General features: G+C 45.3%; 1 protein-coding gene across 1 annotated transcript in view; it reads right to left on the bottom strand.

Annotated features, from left to right (window-relative positions):
• zswim6 (zinc finger, SWIM-type containing 6) overlaps positions 1-22500 on the bottom strand; it is a 37735-nt gene that overhangs the window by 12435 nt on the left and 2800 nt on the right. Inside the window, exons 2-5 of the mRNA XM_068574553.1 lie at positions 3564-3920; positions 2137-2285; positions 1876-2026; positions 1-140 (exon numbers count right to left, since the gene is read on the bottom strand). The exon at positions 1-140 is cut by the window's left edge and continues 40 nt beyond it. Coding sequence (XP_068430654.1) covers positions 1-140; positions 1876-2026; positions 2137-2285; positions 3564-3920 — 797 coding nt within the window. The remainder of the gene's footprint in view (positions 141-1875; positions 2027-2136; positions 2286-3563; positions 3921-22500) is intronic.

Below are 22500 nucleotides of genomic sequence, written 5' to 3'. Positions count from 1 at the left end.
ATTGGTCAGCTCGCTGCCATGGTTACCGTCCTCCAAGGGGCAGACGTCCACGCCGTTCCACCTGCGAAGCTGCCGGAGCCAGAAACCCTTCTGCTCGGGCTTGTAGTGAGGGTTCAGCACGATGCACATCCACAGGGCTCCTGCACACACACATTAAACATCAGGAGATGTAACACACACACACACACACTCTGCACTCTCATCCTGCAGAGACACACTGCTGGTCATTGGTAGTGTACAAAACATTAAACGCGCAACAAAAGGAGTCGTTCTCCCCTCTTTGAAACATTAAAATAACGCTGAATAATCCAACATTTAATTAATAAAGCACTTTGTGCAGCTTTCATTATCGTTTGGTTTCGTTTTCTGTCGCTAAAAAGTGAAACATGTCCGTCACAGTTTCCGTGTTTAAAAAAGCTGAAATATATTCAGATTACGATACTGTGAGTCGACAAAAATCATAAAATTCTCTCGTTTTCAGAAGCTGGAACCATGAAGATGTTCGGCTTTATTGACTAATTAAACTTTTGCTAATCTGTCACCTCGCTTTCAGGTGTAACAGGTACAAATACACACGACTGCATTCAATAAATACTATTTAGTATTCTTCTGGTTCTCAGGAAAGAAAAGAAAGTCCTATCAAAAGTATTTTTAGGATTTAAAGTGCTAAAAACTACTAATTACATATTTTTAAGGGTGAATACCCAACAATGGTGTTTGAAATGTTTTGAATACCTGTTGAGAAGGATTCCTTAATTAAGTATGACAGGTTTATATTAAATATAATAAAAAGGTTTAGAAAATAAAGAAAAGTCCAAAGTGTCGTCTCTCAAATGTCTTTTTTTTTTCATTTTAAACCGAGCAGCCGTACTTTGTTTTTTTTCTGCTTCATAGAAATCGCTGGAACAATAAATCAAAGTGTGCAAACGCGAGCGGAGATCGCCGGCATTGTTAGTCGGCCGAAGACGCGAAGACACTGGATACAGGAACACACACGAAGAGGAAGGAGGACCGGGAACAATGGACACGTTAGAGGGATGAATAGAGGGATGAAAGATGACAAAATGAAACGGGAGAAGAAAAGAAAGGAAGTGAAGTGAGAAGAAAAAAAATGGAGGGAGGGGAGAGAATGCAGGAGGGAGGCTGAGAATGGGGGGAGGGGAGAGGAGGAGGGGAGGAGAGAGAGGGAGAGGGAGAGAGACAGAGAGGGAGAGAGAGAGAGAGAGAGAGAGAGAGAGAGAGAGAGAGAAGGAGAGAGAGAGAGAGAGGCTTTATCATCCGTCTCTTTGTTAAGACTGCTTCAAGGACAACAACGACCACGGAAAACAGAGCGCCGAGAAAATTATGTCAGACGTGAAGAGTGACGAAATGCAAAGCAAGAATGTGTGTGTGTGTGTGTGTGTGTGTGTGTGTGTGTGTGTGTGTGTGTGTGTGTGTGTGTGTGTGTGTGTGTGTGTGTGTGTGTGTTAGGGGGGCGTCTTTTACATGTTGCATCACAGTTTTGGTCGATTTACATCACAAGCAAATAAGCTGAAGTCGATCGAATCAGCGGTTTTACCTCGAACCTGCAACTGAGAGCGACGGCGTTCCTACAGTTCAGAACCCTTCGTTATGTACACATGTATAATATTTACTGAAGATTTATGCCACAAAGACCTGAGGTTATTAACTATTCCCCCAGTTCAAGAGGACGCCTTCAAATGTTTTGTTTTGTTCCGACAGTTCAGTTAAAAATTGTATAAAACATGAAAGAAAAAAAAGCAACAAATGATCCAGAGATATGTTTTCTGTGCCATTTGTACTTAATTGCCTTGATTAAAATGCTGCTGTGTGTGCATGTCTGTGTGTGTCTGTGTGTCTGTGTGTGTGTGTTACCTAGTTCGTCCCACAGCTGCCTGTACTTGTCGGTCATGGTGGTTCCCTGTTGCCTCCACAGCGCCAGTCTCGGGTCGCCCATGAACTGCTCTGTGATCAGCGTCAACATGCGAGCTCCGTTGGAGTCCCTCATCTTCAGCATCTCCCTCACCTGCGGAGACGTCGGGGTGCATTGTGGGTAAGCGTACGGCAGCACAGCGCCGGTGACGTGTGCGTGCCTACGTGTGTGTGTGTGTGTGTGTGTGTGTGTGAGTCTGTTACCTTGCTGAACAGTAAGTTGAGCTGCTTCCCCGAGCCGTGGTACCCGCCCTGGGAGAGGAAGAGCTTGACCTGTTCCTGAACCTGCTCCTCGTCCAGATGCCAGCAGTTGTCATCGTCCACGCTGGCGCCGGCCGTCGGATCTGGAGCTCCTGCTCCCGACAAAGAAGACCAGTCAGCGAGACGTCAGCGCTCAAAGTTATTAGTTTACTGCTTGGAGTGGCGCGCGCTGATCTCTTACTCGTGAAAAAGTAGAAACGTATATTAATACTTCAGAGATACAAAATGTACCAAATCATGCACAGCAGCCCATTTCTGTCTAATATTACATCGCTGGATTGTAATTATTGTTGACGCATTAATGCGTTCATCACCTAAAAATATTATTTATATTATAGAAATGAAGAAAAACAAAAAAAAAGTCACTATGAATGTTATACTTAATTGTTAAAATGACTCAAACCAATTTATTAAGTATCAAAATAGTTGCATTCAGTTTATAAATTTAAGAGTTGACAACTAACTAAACAGAATTGTTTACATATTATTAAATATTATTTGAGGGATTTTTGTTGATAAGCGTTTAACATTTCTGTAATCCACAAAATAGCGACACATAAGAGTCCCCTCAAACTTTTCCCTATTTGCATTTGAGTCATCATTTAAGTGTATGCATGTGTGTGTGTGTGTGTGTGTGTGTGTGTGTGTGTGTGTGTGTGTGTGTGTGTGTGTGTGTGTGTGTGTGTGTGTGTGTGTGTGTGCAGTCGGATGCAGAATAGCATCCTGGACTTAACTTGTGTCCTGCAGGGTTTTTCCCTCTCAGTCGTTATTATTTTGTACACAGAAACTATATTCCGCCTCTGGTAATAAATGTAATCCATTCTTTCCTGGCGTTGCAACAGTGTGTGTGTGTGTGTGTGTGTGAGTGTGTGTGTGTGTGTCTCAGGATATTTGTGACCTCAAGGTAGCTGTCGGCTCAGAGGTCAAAGCTCACTTAAGAGACACTTGTGGCTTGTACTGTCGTATACAGCAGGCGTGGTTGTGTGTGTGTGTGTGTGTGTCTGTGTCTGTGTGTGTGTGTGTGTGTGTGTGTGTGTGTGTGTGTAGACGGATGCAGAATAGCATCCTGGACTTAACTTGTGTCCTGCAGGGTTTTTCCCTCTAAGTTGTTATCATTTTGTACACAGAAACTATATTCCGCCTCTGGTAATAAATGTAAACGCATCCACTCTTTCCTGGCGGTGCAACAGTGTGCGTGTGTGTGTGTGTGTGTGTGTGTGTGTGTGTTCTCTCCCGTTCTCCCTGAGCAGCTTGTTTTCCCCGAGTCGTCTCCGAGGACGTCCGCCTCCAGCTGGACCACCGGAGCAAGACTCGCTTTTTGTTTTTTTTGTTCGCTCGTTTAAAAACCTCCGTCGCTCCTCTCCGCTCACCGTGAACCTGGTTGATCTCCGAGTTCTGCGACAGAATCTCGTCGGCCAGCTTCTGCGCCGTGGGCAGCACCTCGGTGTGGTGCACCGTGATCAGGTACTGGACGAACTTCTGCAGCTGGTCCCGGTTCATCTGGAAGAGGGTCTCCGAGATGGGCAGCCGCAGTTTGACCTGCTCGGGCTTCCGTACCCGGTACAGCGAGAGCGCCACCACGTGGGCGCAGTAGAAGATGTCCTTGTTGCCGCAGCTGCACGTCACCGCCGTGATCTTGCAGCGGTCGAAGCTGACGCTGACGTTGCAGACCAGCTCGGGCTCCGAGGCCGTGGCCGGCTCCCTCACGGTGCCGCTGAGGTGGAACCCTGCGGAGCGACAGAACATCCACCGTCAGTCGCCTGGAATCGACTTTTTATTAAGATACGGCTGAATTTGTAGTCAATATTTCACTTATTTATGTATCTATTGTCTGTCGGGGACAATGCACATTGATCAACATCACTAGAAATGTGCCATTGTGAACCGACAGGGTCAAAAACTACTAATAAAAAATGTAAAATTTGAAAAGTAGGAAGCTACATATGACCAGCTGACCAGGATGAAAGGCTTAGATGTGGAGTGGGACGTGTAAATCTTAAAGCTCGACAGCATGAAGTCACGTGACGCGACAGAAGACGAGTGAAACCACAAGTGAAGGTTGTAGGAGGAGGTTGGCGGGGGGGAATCGATACGGCATAGTATCGCGATATTTTGCGTGGCAATATTGTATCGATACACGAAAGACAAGTATCGATCTTTTATTTAATTAATTCTAAACGTTTTGCGGTTGAAAAAAAAAAGAGTAATAAATCGCATTATATCGCAATACTCAATGTATCGCGATAATATCGTATCGGGACTGAAGTATCGTGAGGATATTGTATCGTGAGACCTCTGGTGATTCCCACCCCTAGAAGGTTGACATTAACTAGAGCCCGAGTTTGGTTTGTCCCTTCTGGGCTTCTGTAGAAACATGACATGGGCCTGCTCCATTCTCAGATGATTACACACACACACACACACACAGACACAAAATGAAAATACTTTACATTCCTATTATATTCCATTCCTGCCAAGACGCCACACTGTTCCTTTAAATGCCCAAAAACGATTATAGAGGACATTCACACGTACTACTTTTCTACCTTTGCATCTGTTTCTGATGGATTTCTGTCGCAGAAACCCGATGTTCCCCGTCAACCCGACTCTGGTGGAAGGAGTAAAAGAAGCCGAGAGAGACGGACGAGTTGGAGGACGGGGAGGGGAGCGCAGAGCTCCACCGAATACTCTCATTTCCTTTTTAATTTCCCTTCCACAACACCTCCAGTGCTTTCCCCTCCACCCGGACCCCCTCCCCCTCCGGACGAAGGCCAGAGAGAACTGCTTTTGTACATCGAACCGCTCACAAGCTGAAACCTGGAGGTCTCCGTGTGAGTTTGGGGCAATGTAAACAAAGCCGGAGGAGCAGATTTCAACGTGGATTTGACCTTAAACTTGCTTCTTGGAACTCAGGTATTTAAATCTCTTTTTAAAAAAAGGAGCAGGAGGATTTTGCCATCTTAAAAACACGAACACGTGACTAACAGATTTGTAAATTGTCGGACTACACAGTGTCGTGTCGAACCAGATGAGATAGAACAGAACTGTGGGAACAAAATACTTCTGCAGAGACAAGAAGTACACGATCCGAGTGTGTACGAGTGTGTATCTGACTTGGTTAGCGGGCTAGCAGATAACGGATGAGTCAGAAGCTAAACTGCTGGTAAACTGTGGGGGTTTATCCTCCGCGTGTGTCACTCAGAGTGTGAAGGTCTGTTTCAGTTTCATGTCGTTCTTTACGACGCTCAGACACACGAGACGTACTTCTGTTGCGTCGCGCCGACAGATGACAGACGGCGTTATTGGATTTTTGATCCAAAGTAAATGCTCCGTCCAATGTGCCGCCTGTGTGGGAGTTCAAATCCCCTGGAAGCCGATGCACATTCAAACTGCATCTTCCTGGATGCAGTGAATCCATTAAACGCAGGTTCAGCGCCGCTTTTCTAAGATAGAAATGGTCTGAATTGTTCTCACTCTGCTTTTGTTCACGTTAACCCTTTAAACTCTGCAACAGAAATGTTGTCGTTTCATTCTTCATATGTTTCAAAAGCCTGTAAAGAAACTCAGAAACGAGGTCACGCAAAGTAGAAACATGTCTAAACATATTCTCTGGTCAATAGTGAAAATGCGTTAATAATTTATTTGCGTGTAACTTTGTGACGCCACAAAGAGCATTTAGCTTTTTCCACGACGACAACAATGAATAACAATTTAACCCGTGAGAGTTACTTAAAAACAGACTTGCTGTTTCCTTCCAGTTTGTATGCTAAGCTACGCTAAACCACTGGCGGCATGTTTACCCTACAAACATTAAAGTAACATCGAGAAAGCGGCTCAATGCATTTATGTCTTTAATAACATTGGTTTGTGTTACAGTTCGGGTTAGAAATAAGTCCAGTTGGTGAGTTCATATAAAAAAATAAATAAATCCAACATGAAGCGTCCGATTAGTTTGAAAAACACACAACTGCAAAGTCACCGGTTCAATTTCAGCGCGAGACTTCTGCTGCGCGTCATCGCTCTCCACTTCCTGTCAATTTCAAACAAATGCAAAAAAAAAACCCACAGAAATCTTTCCCACATCGTTTCCAAAGACATTCCCAGTTGCAATGAGACACGTCTGCACACTGTGGGAAACCAGTTTCTGCTCTCACAGCTCCCCGTCGACGATACTCACACGGGATCCCTTTTTCCTTTCATATTTAAAGAGTGCGAGAACCGAATGTCCTCCTCTCAGAGATGTGAACAGGATAAACGGTGTAAAGCGAGGTTCAAAGCCAACAACAAGCACTGAGCCAAAAGGTTAACGCCGAGGAGCTCAAATAAAAACAGGTGCGTAGCCGCCGTGTTATTCACCTTGGAACATTAGCCGTGAGGTATGGTTTCCACTTTGTGACACACACACACACACACACACACACACACACACACTGCTGGGTGGAAGATTGTTGAGAACAGTAGTCGGCGTTCGTCTGTGTGGCAGAGAGGCGAGACGCTATCGGAGAGAGGAACTCGGACAGAAATAGAAAAAGAAAAACGATGTGTCTGTTCTTTACTGCTGCTGCACAAACGCTGGATCACACAAAATCCACATCCTGTCTTTTCACACTCTCTCACACACACACGCACACACGCACACACACAGAAGCATGCTGCCCCAGTCATGCCTGGCCTACAGCTGAACTACTGACGTAACAGAAAGAGAGAGTGTGACTCGAGGAAGAGGAGGAGGAGGAGGAGCGCTGTGCTGCTGGAAAAATCGGTATGCCCTCAGCTGAGTGTGTGTGTGTGTGTGTGTGTGTGTGTGTGTGTGTGTGTGTGTGTGTGTGTGTGTGTGTGTGTGTGTGTGTGTGTGTGTGTGTGAGTGTGTGGGTGTGTGTGCGCTTGGCGGCTAGCCAAAGCCCTGAGCTCAGCATTCTGTAATGCACTTCCTCTCTCCATGTCTGCGCTCCACGGCTTGCATAATACAGCTCTGTGCACAAGCGTGGCAACCAAACTTAACGCCTTCACTGCCAGCTACAGAAGACCAGCGTTCAAAGACTCATATTTTAGGACTTTACTGGACCATTTCCAAGTCAACACCGATCTCAAAAGTACGAAAGAATGATGGGAAACCCTCATGCACGTCACTCTCTTCTGTAATCCACAGCAATATGACAATCATTTACAAATATATGTCTCGGGAAATAATTGGATGAGAAGAAGAAATCCATTAAACATGACGCTGGAACAAGGGGATCAGTTAGCTTAGCTTAGCATAGCATAAAGACTGGAAGCAGCGGGAAACAGCTAGCCCGGCAGGAAGTTGCCGCATCTGGACAAGAAAGAGTCCCGCACATATCCACTACTTAGTTTCAGTCTTTTGTGGCCCGGCTAGCAGCTAAGCTAAGCTATGAAACGTTACCGCGCTAACTCCTCTAGCGAAATCTAATATCGAGACAACCTCACTACTTCAGGTGTAGATTGTATTTAAGAAACATCACTGTCCGTGGCAGGCAACATAAGACACAGAATAAAAAAACTTTCTTTTTTTAATTTTTCTTTTAGAAGAAACACATTCATTGAGTTTATCAGACCCACAGATAGCTCTGAATCCGCTCCCTTCGCTTCACTCCTAATTAAGCCCGAGGTAATCAATTTAAGCCGTCTCTATGGGATTAAGTGAGGAGCGCGTCTCCGTGGGGGTTGCCTGTGAAAGAGCAGCGTCTCAGCTCCCGACAGGGTTCAGCTCGGGGACCTTCAAGGCTGCGAGCAACGTCGACCGCGGAAAACTGTGGCTGCAGGGGGTCATTTCTCAGCTATGTGGCCAAAGCCTTCATTTGACTCTCAGCGCACAAAAGCCAGATAGACACCACCACCTCCTCCTCCTCCTCCTCCTCCCCCCCTCTTCCTCCCTCTTTCACGCACCAGTCAGCCATTCAGTCAGCTCAGCCTCCAAAGCCGGCCAGTCAGGCGGAAGTGAGAGCCTCTCAGCCAAGGTGTGTGTGTGTGTGTGTGAGTGAGTGTGTGTGTGTGTACACTTGTGGCAACAATGGGGGGAATCTAATCCGTCACCCGTGGAGATGCAGTGGCAGGGTGTATGTGTGTGTAGGAAGGAGAAGTAAACAACCAATCAATAGCCACGGCGCGCTGATTACCATCTGCTGATCTGAAACCAGTTATTAGCCTCCAGTTACACTTAGAGGAGTTAATGGTGGCGACGCTGGTAACCGACTCCTGTGATGCTAGCACGAGAGAGAGAGAGAGAGAGAGAGAGAGAGACGAGAACCGATTGGATCTATGCATCAATATATATATATATATATATATATATATATATATATATATATATATATATATATATATATATATATATATATATATATATATATATATATATATATATATATATATATATATATATATATATATATATATAGAGGAGGGTAAGCGACAGCCGGCCGGTCAAGTTTCGGTCAGCCGCTAACAAGGTGATGTGCTAAGAGACAGGGAGGGGAGTGTGTGTGTGTGGGGGGGGGGGGGGGGGGAGTGTGTGTCTGTGTGTGTGTCTGTGTGTCTGTGTGTGTGGTAAGGAGCTTGAAGATGCACCTCCGTGTGAGCTTCAAATGAGGTCAATGAGGGTTTGTGTTAACTGGGTCAATCTGTGACCCTCTTAAGCGACCGCCAGCAGCTCCTTTAAGCATGAACGTATTAATCAACCCCCCACACACACCCACCCATCTTTGTCTGCGTGACCATAAACACACCTGGCATTTAAAAGAGAAAAAAAAAAATGTTTTATTTAAAATAGTCGAGCCAGCCGGCGGCCTCCTTTCCTCCTTTCCTCCCTCCTTTCCTCCCTTCCGCGTTTTTCGAAACTGAACAGTAGAAATAACAAAGTGCACTGAAATACAACACGGAGGAAGGAGTCCTCCTCCACGGAGCGGACTGAAATTCCTCAGCTTCTGTCAGAGAAGCGAAGAGAGAAAACGACTCCCCGAGAAGCCGCCGGTCCACCGCGCCGACCCCTTTTCGTCCGGCCTGCAGCGACCGGCGAGAGTCAAACAGAAGAAACTCTTTGATATAAAAACAACTCAATAACCGGCTGGTGAAGGATGCTCCTGACAAACCAACTCTGTTTGCCTCAAATCAATTTGTTTGGTGTTTGAAATGTCCAAAAACTCAAGGTGGCGTCTTTAAATGTCTTGTTTTGTCTGAGAAAAACTTAAAATATACAAAATTACACAAAAAGTCTTCACACGAATGCCTAAAAACAACTGTTGATCAACTAAGAGTTGCAGCTGTTGTTGACGGCATCAAAAGTATATTTAGCATTTAGATTAAAATCCTTGTATTGTAATAGAATAATAATGTAATCTGACTGGTTTAGTGTTTCATGTGACTACAGGAGTTGACTGTTGGGAAGAAACAACCTGTTTGAAGTTAAAAACATCGACAAATTGTTGAAAAAGCAATAAAAGCTGAATTAAATTCAGTATTGCACTGTTGAATTATTGATATTTGTACAGATTAATGAAGGAGAGAATGAAATAGTCAAACTAAATCACGGCGTAATCGTACAACGAAATCGCGATGAAGCTCATCTATTCGGGGACTTGAAGGTCAGAAGCCGCCGGCCTCTCGTTCCTCACGCTGTGTACGCGTTGTTGTGCGTCGTGTGTTGTGCGTCGTGTGTTGTGCGGTCGTCTGAACACATCCGTTCAGATATAAAGAAGGTCTTGAAACAAGAAGGGAGCCTCGTCGGCTTATTGAACCCGTTATCGTGTCAGAGGATTCTTCCAGAAAGAAGGAGCCGTGTTGACTCAGTGAGCCCGAAGCTCTCGGGGAAGTTTCCCTCATGTCGGCCTCGACTTTTAATGGACAGATGCAGAACATGTGAGCGCGCTGTGTGGACACATGAGCTCACAGACAAACAGCCAGTAGCTTAAACACAGACCAGTTCAGTGAATGCACTAATACCACACTGAAAAAACACTCAACAAGGCTTCAAAAACAAGCATGAAAGTATCTTTAAGTAACTTTAAGTACTCATAACGCTCAAAAAAACTACTCCACGCGAGAGTTTTACGATTATAAATAGTGTATTGATAATATTACTGATTGCTTTTTAACTATTATGTACTATTTAGTCGTTAAATAAACATAAGGAGTTTTTAAACCACTATGCATCGCTAGTAACTAAAAGTACTGATTTATCCCTTTGAGATGTAGCGGAGTAGAAGTATAAAGTACAAGTACATGAATCGTGTACTTGTACACGTCGTGCTAACGCTCCCGGTGGAGGCGGCTCCTCCGTGGACGCACAAACATTCAATCTGCCAGCGTTTATTTACGTCAATGCGTCTTCGCTAAGATAAATAACGGCCGTCAGAGGTTTCACAACAAGCTTCGGAATAAAAAAAAGGGGACAAAAGAGGATTTTTTCTTCTCCTCTCCCTCTTTTAATAGCATTTGTTTGAGTGCCGTCTGTTCCCGATGTGCTCGGTGAAAGTCATTTGTTGAGCCTCTGAGGGCCGGCCGGAGCCGCTCCTCTCCAAATGCATTTGTTCCCACTCCAGAGACACGGCCGATCTCCACAGAGACCCCTCGCCGCCGCCGCTAATGAGCGCAGGAATCCCACCAAGACACGAACGGAATCAAATAAAAAGCTTTTAGCGTTTTGCTTACATGTTGATCCGATTGTCGTTTATTAAATCGTGACGCGAATGTCCTTCCAAGTCGCGCTCGTGAGAGGAAACGGTTTGACGAGCTCCTGCGGAAAGTTACCGCTCTCCCGTCGGTCCTTTAGCTTAGCTTAGCTTAGCTTAGAGCTTGAATTTACAAAACAAGAAAGAAAAAGTGGAACCAGCAGGAGAGCATTGACGCTAACAAACCGTTCAGTTACATTATGATGCGTTCAGGCTCCGTGAAACTGAGTGCCGAGTGAAGGTCAATTATAAAATGGCATCCTGATGATGTGTTCACATGTTGAATGTAGTTTTGGTGATAAAGTAGAATAAATCCAGTAGTTTGAAGGCAATCTTTATACATGAATGGATGAATTATGAGCCGATTAACTTCCTCCAAGAGGATGATCATGCTTCATTATAACGGTTGATGACGATGCATTTATTTCTATCCGTATCTGCCGATATTGATCGTCACATATCGGCGGCATAAAAGCGCAATCGGGGGCCATGTTTTTTCCGTCTGATACAATACGAAACGTGAGCTTTATGATCGTAAACTAAATGTTTTTACTGAGAATTTATGTGTGCTGGACAATTGTTGCAGTGGCTTCCTGCCAACCATTATGCTAAGCTAAGCTAAGCTAACTACGTCCGGCATGGTGTTCACCATGCAGACGTCAGAGTGGCATCAATCGTCTCATCTATCTCTTAGCGAGAGAGCAAATATTGACCAAAATGGTGAACTATACCTTTAAAAAACAGCTACAAGATGGTGATTAAAGAAATATAAGAATATATCTATTGTGCAAAAGTGCCTTTGATAGCTCTGGTAAAAAAAATTAAATAAAAAAAAGGAGAAAGATGCTGAAAGTATTCTCAATCCTCTCAATTATTTACACCACGCCTTTGATCACATCAGCTAAAAGATGCTGACAGAAATAACCAGGAAGAGGAGGAAGAGGAGGAGAGAGGGAAGAGGAGGAAGAGGAGGAGAGGAGGAAGAGGAGGAGTAAGGGAACGACATCAGTAAAGCCGACAAAAGACGAACACACTGAACTCCGAGGGAACAAAAGCGTCGGCGAGTCTGAGAGAAGTCGACTCGGAGCAACCTGAACGCCGGCGGTGCAACACAACATCCCTCCTCTGGGTCACAACTCACCATCTCCTCAGATTATAACCCGACAACGAGGCAGCAAAACACATCACACACACACACACACACACACACACACACACACACACACACACACACAGTTGCACCGCCGGGAAAGAGTGGATGCGTTTACATTTATTACCAGAGGTGGAATATAGTTTCTGTGTACAAAATAATAACGACTAAGACGGAAAAACCCTGCAGGACACCAGCTAAGTCCAGGATGCTATTCTGCATACATCTGCACACACACACACACACACACACACACACACACACACACACACACACACACACACACACACACACAAAAACACACACACACACGCACCCACACACACACACACACACTGCAAGAAACATGAATCATATCTGAATTTAAAATCTAAAATTCGAGGAACATTTATAACCCAAAGACAAAGACGTGACTGAACCCAACCCCTTCCAGTAAGTAAGCCAGCACATTTTCATATCTCCACACACACACACACACACACACACACACACACACGAATCCAGCGAGCTCGTAAAGTGAGAAGCAACAAAAAAGGTTCACTTCCTTAATGCCGTCGCTTTAAAGTAAACTTTGAGTCAGGACGTCGTGGTCGGCCTGAAGCGACTCCTTCAACTAATCCTTCTCTGCACGCCGAGAGAGGACTTGATCTGCTGATGTTAGCTTGAGTTACTGTGAACAAACAGTCGGCTCTTGAAGAGGATTTTCACGACCGATTGTTGTTGATTCTATCAAACAACCATTAAACGGTCCAAAACATGCAACTTACTGAGTAAATGAGTGAATAAATGATTAATCCTTTATCAGTTAGTTCATATTTGAGAAATAAACGTCCAAACTAAATTGACTAATCAGTGCAGCTTTACTGTTAAGTAGCGATAGAATCACAAAGAAAGTGGAGAAAAAGTTGAATATTTGACTGAAAAGCAGCCGAGATGTCGTCAAAAGTCTGGTTTTGGACGACTTCAGCATGTTCTGTATCGAGGGCGACGCGACATAAACCTGAACCGTGTGAAGAGGAACGACATATTCCATCTGGACTTCTTTTCAAGGCAAAAATCAAACAAACATCAGAATATTTTTTGCAGAATATGTCAGGCCTTCTCGTGGAATATTTACCCTCATTAAAATCATCCTAACGTGTGAAAACGCGACTCATTTTGCACGAGGACAGCGGCTCCGGACCGCGCGGTCGAAGCAGAGTCGGACATTTAGCTAAAATGATTAAATCGCTAAAAAGATAATTGATTAATCGTCTTTCACCGAGATCCACCTCGTGTGACTAATCCCAACACTTCAGCTTACTTTAAAACCAGCTTAAGAGAACCGACAACAATCCAGGCTTTTGTCGAATCCAGTGCACGCGTGTGTGTGTGTGTGTGTGTGTGTGTGCTGAACAACACACACCCACACACACGTGCACACACACGTCCTGCATGCACGTGTGCTGAACAACTAGCCCGACGGCATTATCGGGGCTTGTCTTTGTGTGGAGCCGGCGGAGAGAAACCGTTTTAACTGTCGGCGTGACGTCACAACGTCTGCAGGAGGAAAGAATACTTTCCTTCGCGGCGTCACAGAGGAGGAGGAAGAGGAGGAAGAGGAGGGGCCGCCGTTGTCAAAACAGGATGCAGGCCACATGGTATCACGGCGGTGGATCAAACCAGAGCTCCACACCCTCGACCTGCTCGCTCTGTTGGGGTTAAACTGACGGGAACGGAGGAGCGACTGGCCCGCGAGATAAACACCGCAATCGCCGCCGCTAATCAATCGTCTCTTTCTTTGTGTGTTCTCGGGTTATTTTGGGGGTTTTCTGTCGGCCTCACTTTTTTTTTTTTATCTCCTCCCGTCTGGGCGACTTCAACCAACCAACCAGCCGACGCTTCTCCTCCTCGCCGCACCTCGTTCACCAGCTGGAGGCGGCTTCCTGTGCAGCTGCCAGCGTGCGATTGGTCGGTTTCTATCCATCCTCTGAGCGAGCGAGCGAGCGAGCGCTTCAGACCTGCAGATATTGATCTTGCGCTTTCTCTCTCTGCCGGGGAACACAATGATGAGAGTAACCATGTAGTTTAAGTACACCGTTGGGGTACTTAGCTTCAGTATATCTTCATGTACTTGTACTACACTGCAGTTCAGGGGAGGATATTACACTTTTCTTTCCAAGTGGTTGCTCCAACATTTAATTCATTTGTTTAAATCAACATTTTTCACAAATGGATGCACCAGAACTTCCCTCTCGACCCCTCCCCTCCCGTGACCCTTTGATATAATGTCATAGGGAATAATACATGAATCACAGCCCGTGTTACTGCACAATCAGTACTTTTCCTGCTGATGCGTCGAGTACATTTCGCTCATTACGCGTCTGTTCTTTAAGTAGGAGTTTGAATGCAGGACTCCATCCTCAGCGTTTTTTCCTCCCTGCTTCTCGTCTCAACTCGCCGTGCAGCTGCACACGATCCTCCGATCGTCCTCCGGCGCCGCTCCCCCCCGCCGGCTCGCTAACCGCGTTAAAGCCCGGTCGATGCGCGCCTCCCGAGCGCATCCCGTTTCCATCGCTCGCCGTAACGACGTTACTCGTCTTTAACGGATGAAAACAGTGACTCAACTTGCAGGCGCATGCCGGGCATACCCCCGGAAACATGCCGGCTGCGTTTCGCAGGGCCTGTGGCAGCTTGTGTGGCATCCGAGGTGTGTGATGCTAGTGGAGCGACTGGTTTTGGAAAAAAAAAAAGCGATAGTCAGGCTGATATAATAATACATTGTTATCATGAGGACAGCAACCGACGATTATCTTCATTATCCAACCATCTGCGGATTATTTCCTCCATTATAGTGGCACTCAAAGTACACCTGTATGTATGAAACACGCCGTTTGTCTCCTGTGGCTCTGGAAGGACGTCTGAGGAAATAACAGGCGAGAGAATTCAAATATTTGCAAGAAAACTCTGTATTAAAGGGGAGGCTTTTCAAAAAGAACTGCAAAGTTATTACTGTGGATGCCCATAGACCATGTCACACACTGATCTCAAGAATAAGCTCAAAGTATAAAAATATTGCGTCACAAAAATTCAGAACGACAAGTCTGTGCACATAACAACAACAGCAGACATAACAGAGGCTCCCATGGTGCATTTCTGAGAGAAACATCCAATCACAGAGCTTAAAAGGCTGTAACTTGTGAAGGCAGAAGCTACAGGTTATTTATTTGTATGCTTAAATTAATTCACTTTTGGATTTTGAAGTCCTGCGGTCGATAAAATATCACAAAATAGTGTAAATCTATTATCTTCATGTTCAAAACCTCCAAAGAAAGTCGGCTTGTTATTACACGAGACAAAGAAAAGCAGCAAATCCAAACAAAAGAGAAGCTGGAAGGAGACAAATGGAGAACAACACGAGGCTTTTATCTGCTAATGATGACGATAATATTGACTTTAAAGTGACTTTAACGCGTGACATGATTATTCTTTCAGCTGCAAGGACGATCAACTGATGAAACTGATGTTCGCCCGGAAGAGATTAGGCAACAAACACAAGAGGGAATAGTTTCGGGATGCACCTTAAAAACCTGGTTTTACTCGTCTCAATTTTCCACAGGCTGTATCTGTCGGAGCGGCGACGCGTCTATGAGTCAGGCAGCTATGCTGCAGGTCGGGGAGAGGCCTTCAGCTGGACCCGGAGAACGAGATCATTCGCTTGTTATTACAGACGGCAGGAGAAAGAAGAAGAGAGAGAAGAAGACAAAAAAAAGGGATGCATCGAGGCAGAATAATAAACTGAAAGCAGACAGGAGGATGAAGAGGCGGAACGCAGGAAGTGGATGGTTGTAGGTCCCGGGACAGTCAATGGGTTTACGTTACGTGACGCACACGTCTGGCCGCTTTGGTAAATTTGGCTACGCAAACGCGTCGGTGGTTTCCCTCCCCGACCGGCGGCTTGATGCCGAGGCAGAGCGACCCGGCAGAGCAGGTTCACGTGGAGGGTTTCAATACCACTTCTCCGGCTTTTGTTCGAGGCCACAAATACAAAACAACACAAATGTTTAACCTCAAAAAAGGAAGATGGACTGTTCTCATATTTGGATTTTTTTTGTGACGTTTGACTGACATCTGAGGGCAGTTTTAGCTCTTTTTTAACCAGCCGACACGGCGCTGGTTATGTACCGTACGCTAGTTAAAACATCGGTTCCTTCACATCCTTAAATATTTGGGAGAAACCATCGAGCTGTTCTGCAAAACTGACCGAAAAGACGACAACTATTGGACCTTTAGTTGAACACAAACACGACAAAAAACGACCACGTCGCTCTGCGGCGGCCGGATGTGCAAACAAACAAAACAAGTTCCCGATATTAACTCCGAAAAGGTGATGATGAAATGTCAATATTGTGTCTGAGGCTTTGTAACCCGCAACAGGAAGTTAGCGTCACCGCGATTCCCCTCGACAAAAAGTCGCCGTGGTTAATTCCATCGGATCGTAGGGGGAAATTATCTTGAAGGCCAAACAAGCCGTTATCATACTTCGACATTTTTATTCATTAAAAAGATCCAAGAGCCGAGGGAACCGGAAGTGTGAAACATGCTGACTCATTTCCAGGTCTTAATGACTGATAATTGGGTCATTACAATTTTAGAAAAAAGGGAAATGATATTCAATGTCAGTTTGTTTCGGGGGGAGGAGGAGGTCCGAGGAGAAGACGGAGCGGAGCGGAGGCCCATCGGTCTTCATGAGTCGCGCTCTGGCGCTAAGCGTTAAGGTAACGGCCCTCTGATGGATGACACCTTTAAGTTCCCATTAAAAAGGTAAGCAGTGCTCATCAGCAGCTTCTGGTTCACACCGCGGGCCGCCTGCTCTGCAGAGACAAGAGCCTCTCGTTCCACACACACACACACACACACACACACACACACACACACACACACACACACACACACACACAAACAAAGCGTCCATTCATTTCCTCCTCTCTGCGGCTTCAGCCTCTTTTCCATGAGAATAAAAAAAAGAAGATGAAGACCGCGCGGCCTCGAGAGAACATCGCTAGAGCGAGCGCTCCAAGCACTTCACCTGTTGTTAGCTTAAAGCGCTCTGTTTGCAGAGCCGTGGAGGTCCGAAGGGCGCTCCTCTTCCGGAGACGGAGACCAACCCCGCGAGGCGTTCCCGCGAGGCGAGGACAGCGGCGGCTTTGACTCGCAGAGAGAGAGAGAGAGCGAGAGAGAGCGAGAGAGAGAGAGGCGAGGGTTGAGTGAAACTCCCCAGACGGCCCAGAGAGAAAAAGAGACCACTTCCACCGCTTTCTCCCGGAGGAATGAAAGGGTATCTGTAGCTGAAACTACCAAATCAATTAGTTGATCCACAGACTTGAATTGGCATCATTTAAGGAGGTCAAACCACCCCCGGTGCTTTCCACGAGGGCTGAAACTACAGAGTATCGTTGTTCCTTCACTCAAAAGTAGTGAAAAAACTTCAGAATATCCATCGGCTCAGGATGACGGATCCATATTTCTTGTTTTTGTTCGACCGTCAACCAAAAACCTTTATCGTCACGTCGGACAAATAAAAATGATCAAATATTCACATATGAGATGTGAATTTTTGGCATGTTTGTTGGGAAAAACAATGAAATTGGTTCAAAATAGTTCAATTAATCGAGCGGTCGCTGTGAACCGGAACATTTGGGGATTCAGTCGGGGAGCGTGGAAATATGAGCAGCAATATTTAGAGTCAAGAAGTAAGATGAAAAAGAGAGACGGGGGGGGACTATTGAGTGCAGACGAAGGTAAACTAGTTCCTCCTCCTCCTCCTCCTCCTCCCTGCTCCTCTCCCTCTGGTTGAAGGTTAATGATGAAGGGACGCGGCAGAGGAATACAGATCGTGGAGACGTGGATGGATGTGGAGAGAGAGCTAAACCAGTCTGGAGCAGCTGCGGCCAGAGATTATGAGCACATTTTAAATGCTAACCAACCTGAAAAAGGATAACGGTGGTAATATTCGGTATTATTCATCTTGTCAATGAATCCCATGGAAACCTCCTCATAATTAGCCCGATATCTCTTCTTCCTCTGCGCCGTAGAGCTCCATTAAAAACACCCCAGTGGGCCTCAATGTTGTTCCTTCATCACCATCAGCACACCAGAGCACTGAATGTGGATTCATCCACCGCTGAAAATAGACCCCTCCTCCCCCCTTCCCCTCACACACACACACACACACTGTTTGTTTGGTAGAGAGATATTACAGAGAGCAGCTATTTTAGGAAATGATTCATCCTTTAAAACAAATAACCTCTGGCTCTGTGGGTCGATTGTGTCAGAAATCTGAGATTTAAAAGATGTCATTTGTTGACGAAAATAAAAAATATCCCCTGTTCCCTCCAAGTCTGACTAACCAATAAAAAATAAGCATGTTTTAAACTGCATAAGCCAATAAATAATTGAATAAAGCGTCTTCCATATCCGTCGCTCCGCTCCTCGCTACCTGGAAAACACGCCGCGTGGCGACGACAGAAGAACTAAACGCTGACCCAGTTGTGTGGACTTCACCGCCCAACGCCTCCGCCCCTTAATCTCACACGAGTACGGTCACTGCGGTGTAAAAACCATTTGTCAAAAATGTCGGCTTTTCACCGGCGACCGGTCTCCGAGACGCAGCCGAGCGCGCGGCCGACGCAGCGCCAATAAAAATTGATCTTGCAAAGCAGAAGCATATTGGGGGCGCTATGCATACACCATTAATGCTGATCAACAACCTGCAAGGCTGAGCGTGGTGTGTGTATACACGTGTGTGTGTGTGTGTGTGTGCAGACACACACTCTCTAGCTCAGCATACTTACAAAGCTTTGCATCATTCAATAGGTGCACGGACTCATTGATTCTTCATAAAATTGCAGATGAGAGCGAGCCGGCAGTAATCAGTGTGTACACATGAAGGCCTGAGGCTTTATGCATGCATCAGTGTGTGTGTGTGTGTGTGTATGTGTGTGTGTTAACTTGTGCTTTGATATGCTTGGCTCAAGTTTAGTTCAATATGCTGAGTTCAGCAGACAAGTGTATAAATATGTACTGTATCACAATATCAGAGATTTAGTTGAGGAGGCGATAATCATTATTTTTATGATAAAAAAGGTGAAACTTCTCTCCTTTCAGACGGAGACACGCTGCAGTTAGAAGTAGTTGGCGACAAGCTGCTGAACATTACGGAGCATTTAGCAGCTCAAGAGTCGAGTTTCAGGTTCCTTAAGTCGTTTTCAGTTCCACTTGAAGATCATTTCCCTTCTAAACTTCTTGTATTGTTTCATTTAAAGAGGTTAAAATGTCTGATATGACCAAAAAAAAGCAAAGATGAGGAAAAATAAACCAACACAAATGTGCATCAGAACTCTTTCTTCTTCAGGATAGTCGTCATAATAAAATAATATTGCATATATTCAGTCAATATGTGTCACTTTGCTGGTAGCAGCGTTTCCTGTGAGCGGGATTTTGAATGCAGGACTTCTGCCGGAGCGCTTCTAGATTGAGGTATTTGAGAGATTTCTCTGTGTGGCGACGGCCCGCAGAACCAAAACCCAACATCTGAGCACTGAAAACTACAGATGCGACCATCAGCAGTCCGTCTGTGGAGCAGCAGGCCTGCGACCGACTCGAGGACCGAGTCTCAGTGATGTGGATGTAAACCCAGTCAAAATAAAACACTTCAGATGGCAGCTGCGCTCCAATTGGTCCGGCTGTGCATCAATTTCAATAAATAAATCACCGATACAAATCTCTCGCGGACAGAAAATGCATACTCTTTGTTTGTGAACTACAATTCCCATCAATTGGGGGTTTTGGGGGATGTAAATAGGAGCTAATGAGTTGAGATGACGACTTCATCTGAAGCGGTTTCACTCTGGAGAAAGATAAAGGTTGTTTAACACCTCTTTGTTTCCATCCTGTCACCAGTATTAGCACTTCCTGTTTGCAGCGAGCTCGTGAGTGAAGAGACGACCATCACTGGATTCCTTTGGTACTCAGAGATAACTTTAAAAAACATGATGATTCTTCATACAAGTTCTGCTGTTACCTCTCTTTTAGATGAATAAATAACAGTACATCTGAACTGAATATCATGTTCCGGTCGCTGAGAAATCAAATTACCAACGGTCACACTTTGGTGCAATAAGATAAAAGTCATCTTTAAGCCAACAATATTACAGCTTGCACTTTCTCAAATGTGAATATTTGATTGTTTTTTTCTCGTCCTCCAGTGGAGTATTGAACGTATTTCACTGTTTGTTGGACAAAACAAGCCAACTGAACGCGTCAACCTGCTTTAAGGGAACTGCGATGGACATTTTTAGTCATAAATCAATAATGAGAATAATTGTTGGCCTGAGCGCAGTTGCTTTATTTCCGAGACGAGCGAGAAAGACGGAGGGGATCGTACTTTCCCATCGACGGCAAACACTGCATACCGACGGCCTTGATGTCTGAACGACCTCTGACCCGATGCTGCAGCTGGACGCGCATGAACATGAGATCAGAGAGAGAAGACAGTGGAGGTGAGGACTGCGTGCAGCTTACGCGTGGCCTAATAACCAGGTGACAGGTAGAAAAACACATTACAGCTCATGTTTACCCAACATGTATAGAAACACAACCACGTTCGTTCACTTCCATCTCACATTTTCTTCCCCCCCACAGTCCATATTTTGAGGTTGCAGATAACCATGCTGGTGCACACGTAAACACTGCAGCCTATACTTTAACATGCAGCCTATACACGAAGCCTATACTTCAGCCCAGACATGCACGTCGACGTGAGCAGAGACTCTCGATTCAGCTCCAGTTTTGACCTTTAGAAGTGTCATTTTCTTTTGAGGGATCTCCAAAGTGTTTGTGAATGAGAAGCGAGGCCTCTTTTTAGTGACCACAACACTCAAGGAGAAGCTCCAGGAAGTCTCATGATGAAATGCTGTGTGGACGCACTAGTTTGGGTTTAAATATCTGTAATAAATCCAGAAATCTGTGTAGAAAGCTGCCGTTTTACACAGACACAGGATGCGTTTCTGCTTTATGATCCCGGGTGCAAGCTGGACGAGACAAAAGGCTTTCGTGTTCTCAGCTGCTTCTCCGCACGAAACGCGACTGCAAACTGACTTCACCCGCCGAGCGGCTCGTCTGCCACTGCGAGCCGCAAAAGGAGACAAAAAGAGATAATGGAGGACGTGGAACTGGCCTCGAAAGAAAGCCGTCCGTCCGCTTCGTTTGGAGAAGATCCAGTTTGTTGTACAACCGCATGCACGTTCTAAAGTGACTGCATGTACAGTTTTAAAAAAACTGCTGATTTGCTCTAATTGCATGCATTGATCCGTAAAGGTCCTCATAGGCACGAGAACCTTGACTTTGGTACTTACAATTAGAGACTCAGTGAAATGTTTAAGGCAATTAAATTACTGATGGCAAGCATAGCGCCAATTAATGACCAGTTATGGAGGAAGAACTCTTTTGTACTGCCACTGCAGCAGTATTTTAAAACTGCAAAACCTGCATTTTTTTTCAATGTCTTTGATTTTTGTTTTTATGTTAACAAGCACGAGATAAATATTTCGTTAAGGAAAATAAAACATCAGAAAAGCTCGTCCGAGAGCCCACGGTGATATCCTGGTTGTTATTTTTGGTCTGAGCAACAGTCCAAAACCACTATTGTACACAGTTGCTCTAAAAAGGTAATACAACAACAAAAAAGCAGGAAACTCTCACACGAGAAGCGAGAACCGTCACACTATCGGCAGTATTTGTGCTTTAAAAAATGTCTGAAACGATTACATTCCTTGTCAAAATATTCGGCTCTGGACACTTTTATTATTGTTTGGTATTAAATCGCCGTGGCCTGGAGCGTTGTTGGAGTAGCAGCACACTTCAGTTATTTCCTCTGTCTTGGTAGTCTCAATAACATCCACACCAACTATGATATTGGCACCGAGCGGGGGGAGAAAGTAGCCCTCAAGTCTCACCTCCAGAAGCTGCAGTGTTTGCTCTCGTACGGAGAAGAGGAAAAAATGGCCGCCTTTATCCGCGCACTGATTAGCAGTGAGGGTTTGTTGTGGAGTACTAAGGGGGGTCCACGGCAAATGTGTGCCAATTCATTTCCTCAAGGTCTGCTGCGAGAAAAACCCTCCCTCCTCCTGTACAGCCCACACGTGGGGAGATTACATCTTTTATTTATCACTTCTTGGCTCTATTTTTCCAGCAAATTCCAGGCTGGGGTGCAATCAGCCAAGAAAGAAACCCTCCCTGTGAATGTGTGTGTGTGTAAGTGTGTGTGAGTGTGTATTATTCCTCTTTGTAAGCATGCCGATCGAGCCCCCCCCCTTCCTTCCCTCCTCCCTCTCTGGAATAACAACCCAGATTCTGTTTCCTCCCGACAGAAACCGTTCCCAATATCTGGGAATATATGGCCGTTTTATTTCGGCAGGACAGAGGCCGGTG

Source organism: Clinocottus analis, unplaced genomic scaffold (assembly GCF_023055335.1).
Source record: "Clinocottus analis isolate CAN_PGR_092001 unplaced genomic scaffold, fCliAna1.0.p SCAF_13, whole genome shotgun sequence".
In the NCBI taxonomy this organism is placed as follows: Eukaryota; Metazoa; Chordata; class Actinopteri; order Perciformes; family Cottidae; genus Clinocottus; species Clinocottus analis.
This window is presented reverse-complemented; position numbering and strand designations above follow the sequence as displayed.